The 22,605-nt window shown below is 57.5% G+C and overlaps 1 protein-coding gene across 1 annotated transcript; it reads left to right on the top strand.

The window, feature by feature from the left end:
- The first annotated feature begins 8,549 nt into the window (after positions 1-8,549).
- On the top strand, positions 8,550-22,111 carry ADAMTS15 (ADAM metallopeptidase with thrombospondin type 1 motif 15). Its single transcript, XM_035346103.1, has 8 exons — positions 8,550-9,600; positions 14,403-14,535; positions 15,352-15,519; positions 15,916-16,199; positions 16,539-16,716; positions 17,356-17,537; positions 18,522-18,697; positions 19,121-22,111. Exons 1-8 carry the CDS (start codon positions 8,704-8,706, stop codon positions 19,899-19,901), a joined length of 2,799 nt encoding a protein of 932 aa, XP_035201994.1. The 5' UTR covers positions 8,550-8,703; the 3' UTR covers positions 19,902-22,111.
- Positions 22,112-22,605: the final 494 nt, after the last annotated feature.

Genomic DNA, 22,605 nt, shown 5'->3' on the forward strand with positions numbered 1-22,605 from the left:
GAGGAGAAGTGAAAGAGAAAAAAAAAAAAAAAAAAAAAAAAAAAAAAAGAAGAAGAAGAAGCAGAAAAAAAAAGCACTTTTGGATGGGGTTTGAGGCCAATCAGGCGCCGGGAGCCCCGCCTGCCTCCAAGTGTCAACTCCAGCCTGTTACTCTCCCAGCGTTAACCCCTTCGGCCCAGCCGCTGCCCGCCCGCAGCTGGGGCCTGATCCTGCTCACCCCGGCAGCAGCGGGGTGCAGGGTCCTGTCCCCACTGGGGTTTTGCAGCCGCTTTTCCCCCTGCCACGGGGCGAATTGCCCCCGAGGGGTGCCAGAGGGGGCCACATCCTCCCCCTGGTTTCCTGGGGAGTCCCTTCTATTGCTCCTCTGGATAGGGCTGGAAAGCACCAGGGCTTTGCCATGGAGAGCGCCTGCAAGGCAGGAGGTGTACCGGGACGTTTGGCTCTGTGGTTCCCACATCCTTTACTTTGCCAGGGACAGAGGATTTTGGGCCCCAGGGAAAGCTCCAGCAGTGACAAACCCAGGAGGTTTCCATGCCCTGAACAGCTGGGGCCACATGGGGTTTGCTCAGGCTGGAATAAAGCAATGGGCTCCGGGGGCTAAATCGGACTTGTGGGAAATACCTACAAGAATAAAATAATGCAACCAGCTCCCCCTGTCCATTTTGGGGGCAGCGGAGAGTGTGACTTCATTAAACACCTGGATCTCCCCCTTTCAGATCCATTTTGTCTCCCTGTCAGCGGAAATCCTACAGGTCTCAGCCTGCAAAACCCGATGGACTCTGCCACGAGTACGGAGGTGGCAAATGTTGGGAGATGGGCAGAAGCACGCTGTCCCTGGCGGGGAACCTGCTTAGCACCAGGAACAACCCGGCTGTAATGGAGCAAGGGAAATTGCTCCTTATAGATTACTCCTTCTTTCCTCTTTAGCCCTCCTTCCTCATTAGTTCATGCAATTCCTGGCTTTTGGAGCACGCTTGGTGCAGCACGGAGATATCCGGGGACGGTGGTGGGTCCCATCCTGCTCCGTGTCCTGATTTCCTAAACCTTTTACGGGGGATAGCATACACTCAGAGCTGGGCTTGTGCCTTAACCACGCAGTGGATACAAGCCCAAGGATCAGCTCTTTGAAATTGTGGGTTTTCTTCCCCTTAGCCTAATCCTAAAAGGACCTGAAGTGGTGAAGCAGCATTTGGCACCTTGGGATTCCCACTTCCCTGTAGCTGGGAAATCAGAGTCCTGGCCACAGCTGGGCAGCAGGGTGCAGGGTGAAAGCTGACCCTTTGCTGAGGATGTATTTACATCTGCCTTTCTATTCTTATCTCCACTTAAAAGCCACATCCCTACCTATATAGTAAACACAGCAGTGGCTCTAAATAGCAGCGCTACCCTGGGGCCAAGGCTCTGATTACTTCTTGTCTTTTTAAAGTGCGGTTTTCTGTGACTGTAGGAGGAGAGGGGAGGAAATAAGAAAGAAAGAAAGAAAAAAGAGCAACCCCAGGCACGGTGTGGTTTGGTCTGGGACATCTCTCCAGGGCTGCGTATCAAATGTGCTCCCTCAACACCCGGCCTTGGCTGCTCTCCCCCGGCCGCCCGGCTGCAGCTGGAGGGGCTTTTTCATAGTTCAAATTTGCATTTGAAAATCGGCAGGAAAGCACAAATCGGGGCTAGCAGCCAAAAGTGAGCCTCGACTCTGTCTCCTCTAGCCCCAAAGCCCACTGAAGGAGTCTGCGCAGGCACGCAGCTCCGAGGCAGAGGGGTGCCCCTGCGCTGAACTAGGACAGGTAAGGCTGCAGGCGATGCAGGGCACGTCTCTCCAACAGGATGCAATTTATTCCCGGCTTTCCGCTCCCCTTGCCGCATCTTTGATCTTGGAGGACATGCCTGCCTCTTAGCTTTAAGGCACCGCTGGTTTTCATTAGCGGCTCTCGCTGCAAACAGTAGCTGGAATTTCTCGTGGCTGATACAAGCCTCGCTGGGCTCGTTACGAGCGAGCTCGAAGGCCAGCTCCGAGACAGCGAACCCACACCTGGCTGCCCTGCCACGGCTCCTCCCGGCAGAGGATGAGCACCCCAAGGCTTTTTTTGGGGTTCCTGCAGCTTAAACCCTCGCAGGACCCCTCCACGCTGCCGACAAACCTCTCCTGCCACAGCTCTCCTTTCTGTGCGGCTGCCTGAGCATGTGAAAACCATTAAGCACGTAGTCACCGTGATTTAAAGCCCCTTTTGATCAACCAGCTTGCAGACCTCTCCCCCTCTCCGTGTCCCCAGCTCTGCCAGGCTGTCCCCTCCCCGGGGCTCCAGCCACCGGGCACCCATCTCCGGGGGAATTTCTCCTGCCGGGAAGCACGAGGCCCTCGTTGCTTTTAGGGCGAATATTTGGGAGAAAAGCCCCGGGAGGAACAAAGCAGCTCCTCTCCGAAGCCTTGCCGCTAGATGTCAGTGCCGCCCTGCGCTGCGCCTTCGCAGCCCCCCGGGACAGATTGCGGCAGCAAGTGGGGGGCGAGGGGGCCACAGCCAGCCCCAGACCAGCCGTGGGTTTTCCGACACCCCATCCCTTGGCAATATCTCGAACCAGGAGGATTTTTTGCTGCCGGGGGGATTCAGTTCAATCCTTCTCTGCCAGTGAAACAAATCCCAGAAGCCAGGAGAAAAAGTTCTCCCAGCATTTATGAGCATTTCACTTGCTGGTCAAAATAAGCAATTTCTTTAGTTTTGCTCTCAAAACGAGCAGGTTGGAAGAAATCTTGCTCATAAAAGTTCATCTGGGCTTTAAATCAGGGCCCTGGGTCCTGCCCAGCTGCCTTCAGTGGAGGTGTCCTAGCTGCAAGGGTAGGACATGAGGGAAAGGGTGAGGGAAAGGGCTGCAGCCTGGTGCTGGGCTTGGCTGTGCATGAGAAGGGGAGGTTTGGAGTGAGAAGCATGTGAATTAGGAGCAAAATCGATCATCCCGGGAGAAATGCATAAATCCCTGCACTGAACACAGCCGCGAGAGGGCTCCCGTGGCTTACAAGTGCTGGTTAGTCTGCGTTTAGTGCCTCAGCCTCCTCACTCCCACCTAAAAAACCTGTTTTTACGTTCCCCTCAGTGCAGCATTTGCTCTGGGGAAAGCCATAATTCCTACTGGGTCCCTTAAACGTAGGAAAATCCTGTTTCAAGCTCCAGATGGAAAGGGCAGGGACAGCCGGGCTGCCTCCTCCAAAGTATCTCGGTGCTGCAGACCCAGCATGGCCTGGGGACCCCGAGAGCAAAGGGCGGTGGTGGTGGCCCAGGGACTTAATTTCAAAGGCTGCAGGCTCAGATTTATGAGGCACTTACATTTTTATTCCCTATTTTTAATTGCATTTTGATTTTCGATGCAATGCATTGCATTGAATTACATTTAATGCCTCGATTGCCAGAGCAAGAAAGTAGCACCAGAGGGCAGCCTTGCCGCGGGGTGGTTTTGGAGCCCCACTTGCCGGCAGGTGTGGTGGGATGTGCTGTCAGGGAAGCAGGATTAGGGCTTTCCAAAAGGGTGAACCCCCTCTCCAGCACTGCAGCCTCTTGCCAGGTTTCTCACCCGGGGTTTGAGGCTTGCAAGGTGTCCTGAGAGCAGCACATCGGTGAGAGGAGCCTCCAAGGATCGCTCCGTCCCTGGGCTTAGCGCTAAAAAAATATGGCAAGTTGTACCAAAAAAGCTCTTCTCAAAACACATAGGAACCCCCCCTCCTCCCTATCCCACCCTCGCATGGTTTATGGGCTGATGAAAATGAATGAGCCTCATAATGGTTTGCCTGAGTGATGAGCATCTTTGGCAGCTGGATTGTGCATCGCCATTACCCCACGTTTATTCCAGATGTGCAAACTTTGGGGCTTGCCCAGATCTTCACAGTTTTGCAAACCTGGTGTATTTAGGCATATTTGCTTTATATATTTATGCCACAAATGTTGCATAAAGTTAATTAATAAAGGTTTGGCCCCACTGTGGGCAGGCATGTACCATGCTGAGCTGTACAGTCGTGGCTCATAAACCCTGAGGCTGGGCCCATCAGGTGTGTGCAGGAATGATAATAATGAGTGACACTGGTTTGGGGGATATGTGGGAACATCTTCTGCCTCCTCTAAATTTCCATTGACTGTTTCAGAGCATCCTAGAAAAAAAGTTTTTCTCATGCCTGTCTTTCTTTAAAGAAAAGAGAGCCTTAAAGAAGAGGAGATGAGCATGGAGGGGAGGTTTGGATGCTTTCTAGAGACAGGAACTATCACTGAGACCTGCAAAATCAGGCAAAATCAAGCTTTATGATTTTTCCTACATACATCGGTATTCCCCCTAACTCCCCTGTTATTCCAGGAAGCCCTGCCAGAGGCCAGAGGTGACACTGTGTGTCTGGGCCATGAGAAGGACAGCAGAGATGAATGTCCCCGCTCCAGGAGCAGGGGGCAGCAGGTGGGCAGAGGTGGGAGCAGGTCGGTTTGCCTTTTGTCATCCTGCACATGCACGTTGCAAGGAACATCCAAAGCACTGCAGATGTGGGGAAGGAAAAGGAGAATGAGGCTGCAGGGGGAGAAGAGAGCTGGGAAAACCCCAGCTGGCACTGCAAGAAGAGGTGCAGCACCTGGGCTGTCTCGGGGTGGCTGAGATGTGCCAGGCAGCATGGCAGGGCCCTGCAGGGTGGTGGCAAAGTTCTCAGTGTGCAATGCTGCTCTGCTTGAGGATGTCCCAAGCACAGAGCCTCTCTACTCGTGGGGCAGGAAAAGAGCTGCTCTCACCCCTATTTTGTAGCATGGGAAAGCCAAGCAGAGCATCCTACCTGTCCCAGTCACTGTTACCCACGCCAGGCTGAATCCAGTTAAATTCATTGTCTTCCTGGACCAAGGATGGGGCTGGTTCTAGGTGTCAAAGACCTCCACGTGCTCAGGTTCCTTGCGTCTCTCTCCCTCAATGACCCTATCTAGACACAGCCAGATTTTATCCAAGCCTTTCTTTCCTGGAAAGCCGCCTAACAACACGCTTTGACTCATCCTCAGTCCCTGGAGAGGATCCTCCTTCCTGCCCATGTGGTGGGGAGTTGGGAGAGCACAGCCTGAACTTTTGGGTGAGAGCCCAGGCCGCCGATCTGCCAACCCTTCAGCCGAAGACAAGTGAACTGCTCGCAACGCCAGCTTTCCCTGGCTACAACCTTTCCACTCTATCTTTGGCGTGGAGCTCTCGGCCCATCTATTTTAAACTATTTCTTTTATGAACTGGAACATCCAGGGGATACGTGAGTTTTTTTTGCTCGCCTTTTCTTTATAGCTTCTCACACCTGGCATTGCAATGATGATGAAAAGGTAATGAAAGAAAATAACTTGTTGGTGCTTGCTTGGTGCTCAAGAAGAAGTGAGGAAGGTGGGAAGGAGCGCTCAGACTGCTGACCAGCTCACACCAGATCAGGGTGGGCTGTGGGGAGGTGGGATTTACCTTAAAGTGGGTGCTAGGCAAAAATCAAGGAGCTGAATTTCAGGTATTTGCATCTCACTGCCAGTAGCTGTTCTGTGAGGTCAAAAGGCATCTTCCATCTCCATTCCTTCACTACCAGGCGCTCTCTTTAGGACATCTCTATCCAGCCCATTTTCATTAAATCCAGGCAAACATCAAAGGGTGAAAAGCAGCCAGATGCAGCCTGAAACACCCGGAAAGATTCACAGAGTGAGCCTGAGCTGTTATCTTGGGCAGGCAGCTCCACAGAACCCCAAAGAGCATCCGTACTGCTGCTGGGATGCCCACGCTGTCCTGCTCCTCTGGACATCAAGAAGCGCCCTGCTTGCTCCTCCCAGCCCAATGCTCTCTGTCCCAGCAGGTTTCTGTAATCAGCCCCTCTGCATTGGCAGGAGACACAACAGAGATGTCCCCCCCGACCACCCTAGTTAAAGGGATGTGCCTCAGAGATAGCAGCGCCCCGAGCAGACACCACAACTGCTCAGGGGTTTTGTCCACGTCTTCTCTAGTCACAGGGACTGGGAAATCATGCCATGTCCTTGAGATAAGGGAAAATAATAATAAAAAATATGCCTCCCTTCTTGTCTGGAGTGCTCTGAGATGTACCAGCTGCCTGTGAAGGATGAGCCCTAAGAGCCATAGGCAGCATGTGCTCCATACAGTCAACAGCTTTCCAGCTCATCACAGGCAGAAAAATGAAGGCAGCAGACACCTTGGCCTGCAAACAAAGCTCTGCCTGTGGGTAGGTGATTTCCTGGTGATCAGAGAGCAAGCAAGGACAGGGGAGGCTGTGAGACAGCAGCAGGCTGAGCTGCATCACTTAACTTCAACCCCAAAAACGCTGGTACAGTGCTAACGTCATGGGGAAGAGCTGAAAGCCAGTCTCAGGGGATGGAGTGGGTCCCGGCTCAGGCAGATCCAAAACACTCACATTTTCTGCCTGCTTTCCCCATCAGGAGGCAGTCAGATGTTCTCCAGGCTGGAGATAAAGCCCTGCCAGTTCGGTTTGACTCATCCTCTCTTGCTGGGGAAGATCTGCCCGATGCAGCAGCGATTAACCCTGGCTTGATGGCCATGGGGCTGTGGTACCTGGAGCCAAGGTGCTCTCACCGTGCACATGGGGATATTTTTGTTCCCTTTTCCATCTGTTCCTCACTTGTATCCCTGCAGGGCAGAGACCCCTGAGCTCCTGGCTCCATGTGCCAGGTCTGTGCTGTTTTTTTCCCCAGTGCTGAGCACCAGCCCCTGCTGGAGATGGCGAAACCCCTGCTGCCCTCCGGTCATGTGTGAAGGGAAGGAGAATTTACTGTCCTTAAACACGAGGCCACAAAGAGCAAACAGAGCGGAGGCGGAGACGAGAGGAAACACGCCAGCATCCCCGTCCCACGCAGAAACCTGGCACGGCTTCAGAAATCAGCTTTGCTCCTGAGATGTCCCCGGGAGCAGTGGGCTCAGCCCAGAGCAGGATGGTGCTGTGAGGGGCACCGCCAGGACCACGTGCTTCTGGGGATGCTGCTCCTGTCCCCTGGCCTGCAGGGACAAACTTATCCCGTCGGATGGAGCAGTGCTGCAGGAAGGAAGGCTCCCTCCTGGCACCTGGAGATGCCCCAGATCACGTCCAGGCCTTTTTCCCTTCCACCTCCACTCACTGTGCTGCCAGGTTTATCTCTGTGGCCATCTCGACATCCCCGGACACATTGCATGTTGGCCAGCAGACAAAATCCCTGATTCACCAAGCGCAGCCTGAGGATTTTTGGGTCACAAGTTCAGCTGCAAGGCACACAACGAAGCACAGCCCAGTGACAAACCACTGTATGGAGAAGTGGTGGCACCGAAATGAGCCCATGAGGCTGTGAGCTCTGCATCTTAAGCAGCAGCCTTGGTTTATGTTCCAGATATACACACATTTTCAGGCTGTGATCACATCCTTTGCTGAGGCTTGAGATCACATCAAAACCAGCACATTTGCAAAAGGTCCTTAATTCACCATTAAACCAACCCAGGCTGCTGGAATGCCTGCGAGGATGTGTGGGACTTGGGTGCCCGATGGCAGCTCAGGAGCGCTGCTGAGATGCCTGTGCTTCTCTGGGCACAAAACCAGCTTGCATGGGAATGAGGGGGGGAGACCCTCTTGGGCACCTCCCCATGCAGCTCATCCCAATGTTGGTGTGCCCATTGCCATCAGGAAATCTGGTCCTTGGCCACAATCACCGAGGCCTCTTCAGATTTCTCCTTTTAGCTCTCCTGCTCCAAAAATCCCACCCGTGATGAAATCTTTCTACGTCCCACTAGCATCAGCAGCCCCAGCATCCTTCCCACCCCCAAATCGTGGTGTGTTTGGTGGGCGTGAGGAAACCCCTCTCTTCCCTTACTGTCCTTATAGTGCAGCTTGGGGTCTCAGGGGAGCAGAAAACTTGGGTCCCAATGCTCACCGAGTGGGGGTCCCAACTTGGGTCCCAGTGCTCTCCCTTCGGGTGTCCTGGGGATGTGGGGAGGCAGAGCTCCCCCTGACAAGTGGGAATTGCCCCTTTGCCCCCTGGCTGGAACCCTGGGCAGGGTCTGGGGCAGGGCAGCAGGGCACTGTGCCCAAAGCTGCTCCCCTGGAGCCCCCTGGTCTGTAGGCACAAGATGTGGAGTTGTGCCGGGCTGGAGGACGCATGGAGGGTGCCCTGGGCTCAGTGTGGGGCTCGGTCTGAAAATCAGATTAATGGAGCCAACCCCCCTACAGTGACCAGCACACCTTCCATCCTGCCGAACACAGCCTGTCCCGAGCAGAGCATCCCCCAATGCTCCCCTCAGCCCTCCCCCTCTCCACTCCCCAACTTTGCTCCCCCTTCCCCGGGGGGACTTGAGGGGGGGGTCTCATCCTCCCCCTCCTCCTCGGAGCCGAACCTGCGGGAGCATCCCGCGGGCTGCAGGGCCAGGAGCGGGGCTGGCTTCGCTTTTTATTTTATTTATTTATTTATTTTTTCTCCCCTCCCCTTCTCTGCTCTCCCGGCCCCGCTCCGCTTCTCCCGGCCCCGGAGTGGCTGCGGCGGGGCCAAGCCGCGCCCCGCTCCCCCCGGGAGAAAAGCCATGTATAAAAGCCCTGCGCCCCACAAGGCAGGTAGCGGCGGGGCAGGCGGCTCGCACTCCGCTCCCTCCGGCCTCCGCCGAGTTTTGGGAAGAGGAGGAGGAGGGAGGGAGGAAGAAGATAGAAGAAGAAGGGGGCTCCTGCTTTCTCTCCCCCCCATGTGAGCCGGGACGATGCTGCCGCTGCTGCTGCCGCTGCTGCTGGGTGCCCGGGCGTTGGGCGCACCCCAGGGGGACACGGCGGTGGTCACCCCGCTGCGCCTCGACCCCGACATCAACGGGAGGCCCCACTTCGGGCGAGGCACCCCCGCCGAGGCCGTGGTCTTCCAGCTGTCAGCTTTCGGGGAGGATTTCTACCTGCACCTCGCCCCCGACGCCCGCTTCATCGCCCCCGCCTTCGCCGCGCAATACCTGGGCACCGAGCCCGGTGCCGCACGCCCCCGTCCCGGCCTCCGCCACTGCTTCTACTCGGGGGATGTCAACGGCGACCGCGAGTCCTTCGCCGCCCTCAGCCTCTGCGGGGGGCTCCGGGGGGCTTTCGGTTACCGCGGAGCCGAGTACACCATCAGCCCGCTGCCCGGGGGGGCGGCCGGCGGAGCCCACCGCCTGCAGCGCCGCAGTGCTGGCCTCCCGCTCGGGGCCTCCGCCTCGCGCTGTGCCGTGGGCTCCGGCCTCACCCCCGGAGTCCTGCAGGCGTTGGCCAAGTACCGGGGGAGGGCTGGGGGGGCGCCGGGGGGGAGAGCCAAGCGCTTTGCCTCCGTGCCCCGTTACGTGGAGACCTTGGTGGTGGCCGACGAGTCCATGGTGAAGTTCCACGGGGACGACCTCCAGCACTACCTGCTGACCCTCATGGCCACGGCCGCCCGCCTCTACAAGCACCCCAGCATCCGCAACCCCATCCAGATCTCCGTCGTCAAGTTCCTCCTCATCGGGCAGGACGACAAGGGGCCCAAAGTCACCGGCAATGCTGCCCTCACCCTCCGCAACTTCTGCGCCTGGCAGAAGAAGTGGAACAAAGTCAGCGACAAGCACCCCGAGTACTGGGACACCGCCATCCTCTTCACCAAGCAGGTGGGTGCGGGTCCCCGGGGAGGGGGGGACGACCCGGCAGGGCTGCCCCCCCTCTCCCCCAGGAGCCCTGCACCCTGCCACCCCTCACCTTCCACTTCTGCCACATCCCCTGCACTGTGCGTGTCCCCCCCCAACCCCACAGCCCTTTCCCAAGGAGCCCTCCACCCTCGCTGCCCCGGTTGAATGGCAAAGGGGGGCGGTGGGGAGGTAAGCAGAGGTGTGGAGCCTGCCTGAACCAGCCTGGTTTTGGCCAGCAGCCTGCAGAAACCCTGCTGAGGGGCGAGTGAGGCCAGGAGGTGTTCAACAGCAGATTGTCCCCACGCACAGAAACCTGCCGGTCCCTCTCCGAGGAGGGGAGAACCTCCCCTCCCCAGCCTTGGCAGCCAGCTCTGGCACAAAGCAGTCACCACCCCAAAATGTAGGGTTTGAGCTCAGAAGAGGAGGAGGAGGGCGGCCAGCCGCCGTTCCCCCCGGCTGGGAAGCACTCGCGCGTTGCAGCTTGTGGTGGCACCTGCCAAGAAAAAACCTCTCCCCGCTTCCTCTGAGTCATGCGCGAGGTCCTCCTGAGGTCCCGCAGCTCTCCTCCGTGCCCTGGCTGCTCCGCGTGGACCCAGCTCAGGGCTTAGGAAAGCACTGGAGAAACAGGCAGTGCTTGCAGCCCCGGGGGAGCTGAGAGTCCGGCTGCACCCCTGCTTCTTGCAAGAGGTGTCACTGTGCCGGATCAGCCCCCAGGCTGCTAGCGGGAGGGAAGAAGGATGCGCCCAGGTTGAAGGGGACAGTCCCATTTTTCCCCAAGGCAGGTTGTGGCAGCAAAGACAATTTGTGTTTTCTCTTTCCCTTCTCCCTGCCCAGCTGTCTGGATGAGGGATGTGTTGGGAACTCCCCTCAGCAGCAGTGAGGCCATCCCCAAACTGCTTTCCAGGTCAAGCACTCGAGGGTGGGAAGGATGCTGCTGCCAGCTCAGCTTGGCCGCCCCTCGCATGCGCTCAGCGCAGGCAGAAACGATGCTGTGCAGATGTGAGGGACCTCAATACCCCCATCTCCCTGTCCCCCCGCCCTAGCAGGGTCTGTGTCCTCTGGCAGGGGTAAATCCTGCTGGAGCAGCTCCTGTCTGTGCTGGGTGGCTGCAAAGGGGAGGAGGAAACCTGCTGACACCCCTGCGGGCAGGAGCCAGCTCCGTCTCTGGTGGAAACTCGGTGAGGACGCCAGAGCTGCACGTGGGACAAAGTTGGGCCCGGGGATCTGCAAGCCACGCCGTCCTGCAGCGCACAGCATGGCTGGGCTGCATTTTTTACACATTGCTAAACCGTCCATTCCTGAAATCCCAAGGCAAGCTCAGTGCAAAGGCACACGATCAAGGAGACATCTGCCTTCCTTGAATGCATCCATCTGTGGTCCCCTGACACCCCGGAGCTTATCTCCCTGCCAAAAAGCTGTTACATAAGCCCCCAACTTAAATTTCACTTTGAGCCCAGTTGATCGGCAGTTTCCAGTTGTGTCAACAAGTTGCTGATGGATGGGAATGGCCTCTCCTGCCCGGCTTTGCTCCCTGATGCCGGTCGTGCTGGACGGAGGATTCACCTTTGGGGAGTTCGCTCCTGCCCAGCTGGGTGGTGCGGACGTGCCAGCAAGCATTGCCACGGGGTCTTCATCTTCAGAAGGGCCCGCAGAGCATCATCCATCCTCCAGCTGCCCTCCTGCCTCTTGGAAACAGCATCACGCATTGCGAGGACAGGCTTGACTTAAATTTTCACCCGTCCTGAACCTTGACATCCACCGGCCGTAAAAGCAAAGGTTTGCTGAACTCCTTTGGCCTCCCATCAAACCGAAGGGATGTTGCTCCGGAGGACATCTCACTGTAGCACAGCATCACGAGGGAGTTTGGAAACCCTTGCTCTGAACATCAGTTCTGGGGAGCCCAGATTTTTGGGATTGCTTTGGACACGTGCGGGGGAAGCCTCAACAGCCGGGAGAATGCTTGCGGTCTGACCTAGCCTCTGAGTATGCGAATTAACATAAAAGCTACAAAGATCCCACTCAGCTGACCTGCAGAAATTTGCAGGACGATGAAGAAAAGCCTTTGGGAAGTGTCCATGGATGGACCTAAGGCTGGCAGGGAAGCCCTGGTGGTGCAGCTCACTCTGCATGCGGCCCCTTGGCATGGTTTTAGGGCAAGGGCGGCACAGGGAGCACCCGGCCGGCGGGGATGGGACAGTCGTGGCTGTTGCCCTGTGAGTTGTGTGTCTGTGCCTGCTTCTGGTTTAATTTCTGGCCATCTGAGCTCCAAGGATGGGTGAGGAGTCAGTGCCTGGGTACCCGGCTTCCTTGCTCGGTCATAGCTTGGGGCTCTCTGCTCACTTTGCCTCTCCGGTCTGTCTCCGAAATGGATGGAGCCCAAATGTCTGATGTCCGTGCATGACAGAATGACAGCACAACACCCCCGTGGGCTTCGTGCTGAGCTTTGCACCCAGGTCCTGGGCTTGCATCCCATCCTGCAGGGACACTTTGCCTCTTCCTTGTGCTTGTGCTGGTGATGGTGAGCGCACCGTGTAAAGAGGGCCCTTTGCATGCTGCTTTCTAACCTCAACCCCTTGCATTTCCCTCTCCTTCCCTCGGTAGCTCCAGTCCCTCTCCTTGTCCTGGGCACCACCCCATGAGCTCCTTCCCAGCCTGTCCTCCCGCTCCTCCAGCTCCTCTTGGCACCACCACTTACATTACCTCGTGTGCTGCCCTTCCTCAGCGTTCTGCACCCCCGGCAAGGCTGCAGGAGGTGCTTTTGGGGGCTCAGGACCCCCTCATTAGAGCCCGGAGCTGCTGCCCATGGGGCCTGTGGTTGTGGTCTGAGCCCAGGCCACGGGGGTGATGGAAAACCCCATTAAGAGCTGCTCGTTAATGCGGCCCCGCAGCCAGAAGGCGAGGTTGGGAGCAAGAAGTGGGTCAGTGTGTCAGTGCAGGTGTTGGGCCGGGAGCCAAAAGCTCTCCGCGCCAGTGAGGAAATGGGAACTCTTAAAAGAGCAACGAGCAGGGAGGGTGGCTGCCTGCTCCCTGCATCCCCAGGACACCCCCAAACCCACCACAGCCCCCAGACCCACAGCACCGGGCACCACTGCCTCCTTCTAACCCCCAGGTATAGCTCAGCATGCCAATGGCTCGTTTTTGTGGTGTTTTGGGGCAGCCGGGCTTGCTGGCCCCACTTGGTCACCTTGTGCTTGCTGGGGCTGTGGGGATGCCCCATGCTGGCTCCTGCCGTGGGATGGGGATGTTGTGTATGGGACAGGGTCTGGGATGCAATGGGATCTCAGCTGATGATTAAACCTGCTGCAAAGTGGAGTTGAAGCCGGTTATAAGATGGGGTTTTCCTGCTCTGCATCCTCCTGGAGCTCAGCCTGGTGAGGCACCGGCCCCCAAACTGACCTGCGATGCTGCAGGAGCAAGGGCACCACACTGCATGCACCCCACACCTCTCCTGAGAGCACCATCCTGTCCATGCCTGGTAGACCTGCACCTCCTGATAAAGCCACCTCGGCCCTGGCCGGGGCTCCCCAAAGCTGTCGGGTCTGTTATTTACCGGTAGCTCAACCTGCCTGCGCGGGAATGCCTTCGGTTTGGAAACCTCGCTGGAAATGTTGGCAGGGCCACTCGTGCAAGATTTGTAGCAACACAGGCACTTCGGCTGGCCAGGAGCTGAGCATGAATCACTCTTATTTATAGCATGGGAGCGCCCGGCGAGTCCCTTACGTTTCCTTTTCTTGTGGAAAGCTGCTGCAGCTCCCTGCCCTGTGCATGGTAGCCCCTGCAGCTCCGGGCTCCGTGGAATGGGGACGATGCTCCTGCCCTGTGAAAAACTCCACTGGGGAAGCTGCAGGGAGCCCATCACCCAGCCACACTCCCGCGGGTTGTGATGCTCAAAGGTGGTGATTGCAAATTGGGAAGAAAATGCAGCATTGCCCCGCCAGGAGAAGCACGCTGGTGGCTGAGAGCAGGATTTGGCCAAGCCCAGGATGGGCAGTGCTGCCAGCGGTGCTGGCGTGATGTCCCTTGGAGAGGAGCGGAGGGATGAGGGCATCCGAGGACAAGCTGCTGGGCTTCTTCAAATGACAGCTTTGGATTTGTGCTGGCACCTTTGGGTGCTGGAGAAGGGCAGGGGAGCCGGCACGTGTGTCAGGAAGGTCGGGATCCCCCTGCTGTGACAAGGTCCTCCACGAGCAGATGCCAGGCTCTGGAGCGGAGAGCTGACTCCAGCAGCTCTGCAGCCACCCTGCTGCCCTGTCCAAGCACCTTCCTGTCCCCTGTCCTGGTGGCATCTACCTGGGGTCCCCGAGTTTGGGCTGGCTTCAGCTGGGCTTGGTTCCTCCCGGAGAGACAGCTGCTAAACGTCTTGTGGACACCGGAGCATTTTTCTTAGCCATGGTGACCTCTGGGCCTGCTCCAGGAGCTTCTTGTTCCTAGGAAGGAGCAGAGAAATGTGCCAGCTCTGAGTCAAGACCAGGTCTTTCCGCTGACCCACCTGGGTCAGGACCTTGAGCTTGCAGAAGGATGGAGCCGGGCTGGCTGCTCTGTGCCAAAACTGGCTCCACCTTGGCTGGAGGGGCTGCTGGTGTGGGAATTGCTGTCGCTGAAGGCACGGGAGGATGCTAGGTTTAAAAAAAATCATCCCCAGTACCAGGGCTGCATGGTCCCATCCCCTGTGGCTGACATCTTGCCAGCAGCCTGGGGTCGGATCCTGCTGGGGTGCAGGGCAATTGGTGGGGACAGGGTTGAGTGCCAGCCCCCGGCTAACCCCTTTCCTCCGTGCCCCACAGGACCTGTGCGGTGCCACCACCTGCGACACGCTGGGCATGGCCGACGTGGGCACCATGTGCGACCCCAAGCGTAGCTGCTCCGTCATCGAGGACGACGGGCTGCCCTCGGCTTTCACCACCGCCCACGAGCTGGGTAAGGCACGGTTTTGGGGGGCTTTGTGCAGGCTGGGGTCCCCTGGTCCCAGAGCATGGAGGGGGAAACTGAGGCATGGGGAGGATACCATTGTGGTGCAGCGCATCGCAAGCCCTGCATTTCTGGAGGAAAAAAACACGTGGGGTCTTGGTGCTGTGCTCACATGAGAGGTGCTCCCCAGCCTTGTGGCTTCTGCATCACCAAATCCCATCCTCCAGCCCAGCTTGGGAATCGGGAGGGGTGGAGGGACACTGGCAAGGTTCAGAATAGCCCCGGTCCAGCCTCCGGAAGGCCAGACAATGACAGGCATCCGGAGCAGGGAAACTCCACCTCGGGCTGGGTGGGAAAGAGTGGCTGAGAAAGTGAAAGGCTTTGCTGTTGTGGTTGCTTGGTTTCCAGGATCTGGGAATCCTGAAATAACAGGCGGAGGCTGGGGGGTGCTGAGGGCACACCTACCTCCGGAGACACGAGCTCTGCAGCCTCCTTTTCTCTGAAATTGCCTTTGTTCTTCTTGCAACTGATGGCCATACGGGAAGGAGAGGGGAAGTGTGTTGGAATGGGCGCTGGCCTGGGGATGCTGCTGTCAGGATGACGTGTGCCTGTCCCCACAGCCACGTGCAGCCTGAGCCAGGCTGTATGCAATCCCCATCCACCCCCAGACATCTCCTTCTCCTCTTGGGCTGTCCATAGCCTTTGGCCAACCTTGCAAGGGTTTTCCCACTCTGTGCCTCAGTTTCCCCCATTGCAAACAGCAGAGAGGTCCCTCCCCTGTGTGCCAAGCAGGGCTCCTCACGTCGCCCCCTTTCCATCTCCCAGGCCACGTCTTCAACATGCCCCACGACAACGTCAAGGCCTGTGAGGAGGTCTTCGGCCGGCTGAAGACCAACCACATGATGTCCCCCACCCTCATCCAGATCGACCGTGCCAACCCCTGGTCAGCCTGCAGCGCTGCCATCATCACCGACTTCCTCGACAGCGGCCACGGTGAGCCCTCCTGCTGCACCCTCACCCTCCTGCCCTCGTCCCCATCCTGTCCTTGTCCCTGCTGTGGGGAACAGGATCTGTCCCAGGGCTGGCGTTGCAGGGTGGCTGTGATGGGGACGGGCTCCTGGGCTGGGCAGCGGCTGTTCTCCAAACAAAATGAGAAGGAAGCGGGGAGTTTGGCAGCATTTCCGCATCAGCTGGGTGTCCCCAGCAGTGACATCTGCTCTGCCAGCGCGGCTCTACCCAGCGTCACCAAGAGATGGAGTCGCTATTTTTTTTTCCCTCTGCCTTTGTTGTTGCTGGATTTCGTATCCTCAGTGAGCGGGCTGAGACGTGGCTGAGCCCACAAGGCCCCCCACGAGGACCCGATCGATCTTCCCCTCCCTGCTCCCGCAGGAGACTGCTTGCTGGACCAGCCCTCCAAACCCATCCCACTGCCTGAGGACCTGCCGGGGACGAGCTACAGCCTGAACCAGCAGTGCGAGCTGGCCTTCGGCGTGGGCTCCAAGCCCTGTCCGTACATGCAGTACTGCTCCAAGCTCTGGTGCACGGGCAAGGCGCGCGGGCAGATTGTCTGCCAGACCCGCCACTTCCCCTGGGCCGACGGCACCGGCTGCGGCGAGGGACGCTTCTGCCTCAAGGGTGCCTGTGTTGAGAGGCACAACGTCAGCAAGTACAGGGTGAGTGCCTGAAAGCGCCCTGCAGGATCACCCCTGGATGCTTTGGCACGGGTGCTGGCTGGGCGGTCCCCACTGGGGACCCTGCACGGGGACACTGATGTGAAAGGAAGCAGAGGGAGAGCAGGGATGCGCGGTGCAAGCGGTCACCGGCTCTTTTTCAAGGCTGGATGTGGTTGCGCTGCTCTCTCCAACCCCATGGAAGATTGGGGACCTGCAAAGTTGCAGGTTTCCCTTGCAAAGGCAGCTAGCAAAGGGATGGCTTTGAGCTTGGAGAGCCCTGTTTGGGATGGAGCCACCAGAGAAGGGGACGTTGGGTCTCAGCATGCCATGTCCCACCAGGTGGACGGCGGCTGGGCCAAGTGGGCGCCCTACGGGCAGTGCTCGCGGACGTGCGGCGGTGGCGTGCAGCTGGCCAAGCGCGAGTGCACCAACCCGGTGCCTGCCAACGGGGGCTCCTACTGCGAGGGCGTCCGCGTCAAGTACCGCTCCTGCAACCTGGATCCCTGCTCCTCTGCAGGTAAGGGAATGAGAGGCAAATCCCTCTGAAATACACCGCCCAAGCTCAGCTTGCTCGTGGCTGTCGCCATTAATGCATGCTCCTGCAGCGAGCAGAGAGGGAAACCCAGCTTCTTGCATGTGTTGGTGGCCCTGAAATGAGCCAGTCAAGCTCATCACACTTGTGAATTCTCTGCTCACTCCCTCCTGTGAATCCTCTGCTCAATCCCTCCCGGGTGCAGAGGTGCCGCTCACATCTCCGGAGCAGCCAAATTTCAGCAGAGCTGAGCCCTGAGCGTGCCAAAACCCCAAACTCGCCGCAGCTCTCTGGGTGGGGTGGGAGGAGAGCCAGTCTCCAAATGTCAAATTCTTGGTCCGTTTCAAAGTGCTTAGAAATGTGGTGGGAACGTGCCCCCAGATACACCCCCTGCAAATGTCAGAGGTGACCTTGCCATTTGCGCTCTGCCAGTGTCCCTGGGTCGCTGTGCTGTGCGAGGAGCAGAATGTCCTGGGCTCTCTGTGCTGAGGCTGCTGGTGCTGACCCTGGGCACCACGGGGTTTGTGTGGCCACCACAGCGTGCACCACCCACAGCAACCCAGTAAAACCCACACCAAAGGACTGGTCTGTGCCCCCACCCGATGCATTCCCCATTTCTTCCAGTGCCAGGGAAGAGTTTCCGCGAGGAGCAGTGTGAGGCTTTCAATGGCTACAGCCACAGCACCAACCGCCTGACCGCCTCCGTCTCCTGGGTCCCCAAGTACTCCGGTGTCTCTCCCCGGGACAAGTGTAAGCTCATCTGCCGGGCGAACGGCACGGGCTACTTCTACGTGCTGGCACCCAAGGTTGGTGAGGGCTGGGGGGCATGAATGAATTGTCCATGTCTGGTGGGCAGCTGGGCTTGTGTGAGATTATAAAGGAGGGGAACACGCCAGGCTGGGATGAATCTGTGCGTATACATCCTCTTATTTACTTCATTTGGTCCACAGAGGGTCTTCCTCTGGGGTTATAAGGCTGTCTATAGGGTATGCTCGTAGTCCTGATGAGACTGGAGCAGCAGATGAATCCAAAGAAGGGCTACAAAGGGCTGCAGAGATGCTCAGAGGGCTGGAGCACCTCTCCTATGAAGAAAGGCTGTGACAGCTGGGGATGTGCAGCCTGGAGAAGAGAAGGCTCTGGGGAGACCTCATTGTGGCCTTTCAGTACTTAAAGGGGTCTTATAAAAAGGATGGAGAAGGGCTCTTTACTTGGGTAGATAATGATAGGACAAGGGGGAATGGTCTTAAACTAAAAGAGGCTGGATTTAGACTATACCATAAGAGGACATTCTTCACTGTAAGGGTGGTGAGGCATTGGACCAGGTTACCAAAGGAAGCTGGGGATGCCCCATCCCTGGAGGTGTTCGAGGCCAGGCTGGATGAGGTTTTGGCCAACCTGATCTAGTGGGTGGTGTCCCTGCCTATGGCAGGGGGGTGGATTTAGATGGTCTTTAAGGTCCCTTCCAACCTGAGCCATTCTATGATGATTATTGCACTGGGGAAGTGATTCCCCTTGCTGGGATGGGCTGGGCATGCTGGTGCTGGTTGTCTTCCCAACACAGCCCCTTCCCTTCTCACCAATGCTAAGAAAATGATGTAGGTATAGCAGAAAGGGGAAGTGATGCCGTATGGCTCTTGCAGACCCAGCAGAGCCCAGTTGCAAAGCAGAGCATGAGCAAAGTGCAACACCGTGCCTGCCAGCACCTCCCCAGGTCTGGCTGGAGTGGGGCTGGAGGCAGTGGGGTGATGTGGGGCGATGCGGGGCCACAGCAGCTTGTCTCACCTCTGCAGGTCGTGGACGGCACCCCTTGCTCTCCAGACTCCACCTCGGTCTGCGTCCAGGGCAAATGCATCAAAGCAGGCTGTGACGGGAAGCTGGGCTCTAAGAAGAAATTCGACAAATGCAGCGTCTGTGGGGGAGACAACAAGAGCTGCAAGAAGGTCTCAGGCTTGTTCACCAAACCCATGTAAGTGTTGGGCGGCTGAATGCGCCTCCCTCCCTCCCAGCTCTGCTTTTTGGGGTGGACATGGGAAGGCTGTGGGGATGGTGAGGAGCAAACTCAAGGTGCCAGTAAATGTCCCTCTGCAGAGAGCTGAGCTGTGAGGACACAGTTAATGTGCTAATGGCTTCTGCTGGTGGAAACATCCAGAGGTACCTCGGTGCTGTTGAGATGGAGGAGCTGAAACCTCTTTTCATATCTGGGTGACCTCAGCCTAAATGAAACTCAGCATGGAAAAAGAGATCTTTATGGGATGGAGGAGATAACCTGAGGGGTGGGAAGATCTTGGGGCTGAGGCCAAGTGGCAGCGGGTGGGAGCAGGTGACACCCAGCAGGGGACACCCCTCCAGCTCCCATCCTGACGCCCCCCTGCCCGCTCCTCCCTTCCAGGCACGGCTACAACTTCGTGGTGGTGATCCCCGCGGGCGCCTCCAACATCGACATCAGGCAGCGGGGCTACAAGGGGCTGATCAGCGACGACAACTACCTGGCACTGAAGAACGGACAGGGCAAGTACCTGCTGAATGGCCACTTCATCGTCTCGGCCGTGGAGAGGGACCTGATGGTGAAGGGCAGCGTGCTGCGCTACAGCGGCACCGGCACCGCCGTCGAGAGCCTCCAAGCCTTCAAACCCATCCAGGAGCCCCTGACTTTGGAGGTGCTCTCCGTGGGGAAGATGACCCCTCCCCGGGTGCGCTACTCCTTCTACCTGCCCAAGGAGAGCAAGGAGGACAAGTCCTCCTACAAGAAGGAGGGCAAGACCCCGCCGGACCTCAACAACAGCGTCCTCAGCCTGTCCAACCGCTTGGACGGGGGCAGGCCGACCTACAAGCGGCCCTCCTACAAGTGGGCGGCGGGCGGCTGGGAGGCTTGCTCCGTCACCTGCGGCAGCGGGCTGCAGAAGCGAGCGGTGGCTTGCCGCGACTCCTACGGCCACCTGGCCTCCGAGTGCGAGGCCGCACAGAGGCCGGCTGAGGTCCGGCCCTGCGGGGAGCCCTGCCCGGTGTGGGAAGCGGGACCCTGGGCCCCGTGCTCCAAGAGCTGCGGTCGAGGCTTCAAGAGGAGGATGCTGAAGTGCGTGGCCCCAGCCGGGCGTCTCCTGCCCCGGGAGAGCTGCAGTTTTCAGAGGAAGCCGCAGGAGCTGGACTTCTGCACCTTGAGGCCGTGCTGAGCGGTGCCGGCGAGGACGGGCATGGTGTCTCTCGGGCTGGCGGGCGAGCAGCAGCCAGGGGCTGGGAGAGGGGGAGATGTCCATAGCACATATCAAACAGGGGAAAAAGAAAAAAGGGAAAAAAAAAAAAAAAAAAGAGCAAACAACAGGACCTGGGTGCGGGAAAGGGCATGCGCCCAGGCCAGAGGGCTTTCACCGAGCTGGTCGCTCGGAGCCGGAGCAGGAACCAACATCTACCTCGATGCCTCCGCACCACACAGGGACCCGCGGCGGAGGCTGGGAGCTGGAGGACGGACAGATGCCACTGCCCAAGAAGGACCTGAGGATGCGTGGGACCATCCCCTCATTGCACATCCGATGCCTGCCCCGTCTTCCCAGGGCCAAGCCTACCTCTCCCCTTCCCTGTCTCCCCCAGCACTCGTGCTACTTGGGACCAAACGGATTTACTAACACAGTGATGGCAAATTGTGCTTGATGGGGTGGTGGTCTCCTAGGGGCTGTCAACTTTGGGGCACGCTGGCAATGACTTTGCAACATGGGCATGCCACCGCTGCGGTCTGGGGAGCCCCCGGAGCATCCCCGTGCCAGGCTGGGAGGCGGTGGCTTCATTTTCGTTTTCTCCTCGTGCTTATGACCTGACCAGTGTAGATTTTATGGTGCTTAACTCCATGTTGTTTTTTAACCTCCTCCTCCCTCTGGTTGTAAACCTTGCGCAGAGGAGGCGGCGTTGCTTCCAGCAATCCCTCTCCTGAGGCTGAGGTTTTCCGACGGTGCTTTGGGGAGGCTGAGACCGGCTCTCAGCTAACCGGGTGCCCAGAGCACGTCTGGGTGCTCATTTACACCCCGGTACAGGGCAAGCAGTAAAGTGCCCACCTGGAGCTCTTCGGGGCTAAAAGGGATCGCTGTGGAAGTGAGATTTGAGCTGTAACTCCAGAAGGCAACTGTACTGTAGTGTCAGGGCACAGTGCCACGGGGGCTGGAAGCATCCCTGCACGTCGCTGGTGCTCGACTCCACTCTGGAGATGGTGCTTGCTGCCGGGCAGGACCGGCACGCCGTGCCCAGGCATCCTGCCCCCTTCCCTCCGAGCCTTCATTGGGTTATTTTGCTCCGCATTAACCCCCAGAGATGTTCTGAGCTGCAGGAGTGGAAGATGAATTTGGGTCCTGGGCTTTCCTGAACGTCTTGCGGGGCATCCGTGACCAGCTTCATCCCCCAGGGTTTTGTGCGAGGGTTCGTTCTGTACCTCTGAGGGTTACATAGTGCTCGGAGGCTGCCTTACCTCACACACTGCCCTCCTCACAACAACCCTGTGGCACATCTCCCCCCCAGCCTCCTGCTCAGAGCAAACCATCAGGGATCATTTTTACATTTTGCTTTTCCACTGACGAAGGAAAAAACTCGTAGGGTGTTAGCTCTGGCTGACAGCAACCCGGAGCCTCTCGGCTGAGCTCTGGCGTTACTGGGATCAACTGGAGGGGAGCACAGGGACGAGCCACAGGTTTTGGGAAGGCAGAAGATGCTTACCTTGCCTCTTCTTCAAGCCCACCTTGTGCTCTGTCCCTTGCAAATACGATGTGGAAGCTCCTCGTGCTCCAAAAGGTGTCCAGCAGCTGTGGGTAGGGTGAGGAAGGTCACAAGAGACGGGACCGTGGCAGCGCAAACATTTTCTTGCTGAGACCTTTCCCACCAGCTTAGCACATTTCTCGTGATAATGTTTGTGGACCCACCCTCCCTGGATTTATGTAATGCCTTTTTGAACACAATAGTATTTCTGGTCTCCACAGTGCTTGATAGAGCCAGGAGCAGATGTTGTGGTCGCTTTGCACAGCAGGGATGGGATTTAATGTTCTAGGAAATCCCTTCCAGGTCTACATTCCCATGAACGTATCATCCATTTTCGGACAGTTTTCCTGCATAGCCGAGCCTGCAGCGCTTTTGTCTGGGGACAGAGCTCCGAGGAGCTGCCCTTTAGTGTCTTGCCATCAAAGAGATGGCTTCCAAGCCACCGAGAAATCGTTGTCCTTGTCCAAAGGGGGAAGGACAGGGCGGGAGGGGTTTCTTGTGTGCGGTTCTTTTGCCAAGTGTGCAGCAAAAGGACGGAGATGCCTATTGTACTGGCTGCTTTGTGTATACCATGTATACTAAACATCGATCTCTGCTGTTTGTGCATCAATAGCAAACCTGAAATAAAAACGTATTTAAAGATCCACCTGGTTCCTCAGGGGACGTGTTTGTGCCCATGCCGTTTGGGTGGTGTTGGCAGGGCATTTCTTGTCTTATGGCAGTCCCAGCTCGTTAACTGAAGGAAGAATTTTGAAGGCTCAGCAGGTTTGTTCTGAATGTTATGATGATTTGTCTTGCTTCTGCTGCAGGATTTTTATTGGAAAACAAAACAAAACAAAACAAAAGAAAACAGCTTGTTGGGTGAGTCCATGCAAGTGTCAGGGCTCGCCCAGACCTGGAAGCAATTGCAGCAAAGCTGCAGCACGAGGCTGCTTTGCTTTAGCCTGAAATTGGGATGCTCTTTTGTGAGAACAACAGCAACATAGAGTTAAATGGATTAACACAAACTGGAGCTGTGCTCTCACACCCTGGAACAGCCGTCCCCATTATCGGGACTCATTCGTCATTTGCTCCTTCACTCGTGGGACGAGCCAGCAGCCCCCTTGCACCACCTCTGCCTGGTTCAGGAGCAGAAGCTCA

This window comes from Oxyura jamaicensis, chromosome 24 (assembly GCF_011077185.1).
Source record: "Oxyura jamaicensis isolate SHBP4307 breed ruddy duck chromosome 24, BPBGC_Ojam_1.0, whole genome shotgun sequence".
Lineage (NCBI taxonomy): Eukaryota > Metazoa > Chordata > Aves > Anseriformes > Anatidae > Oxyura > Oxyura jamaicensis.

What these genes read in the sequence shown, in the direction of transcription:
- ADAMTS15 (XM_035346103.1), top strand. Translation starts at nt 8,704, where the DNA reads ATGCTGCCGCTGCTGCTGCCGCTGCTGCTGGGTGCCCGGGCGTTGGGC. An exon ending in GGATCCCTGCTCCTCTGCAG is followed by an intron (nt 16,717 to 17,355) that starts GTAAGGGAATGA and finishes CATTTCTTCCAG; the next exon opens with TGCCAGGGAAGAGTTTCCGC. An exon ending in GGCTTGTTCACCAAACCCAT is followed by an intron (nt 18,698 to 19,120) that starts GTAAGTGTTGGG and finishes CCTCCCTTCCAG; the next exon opens with GCACGGCTACAACTTCGTGG.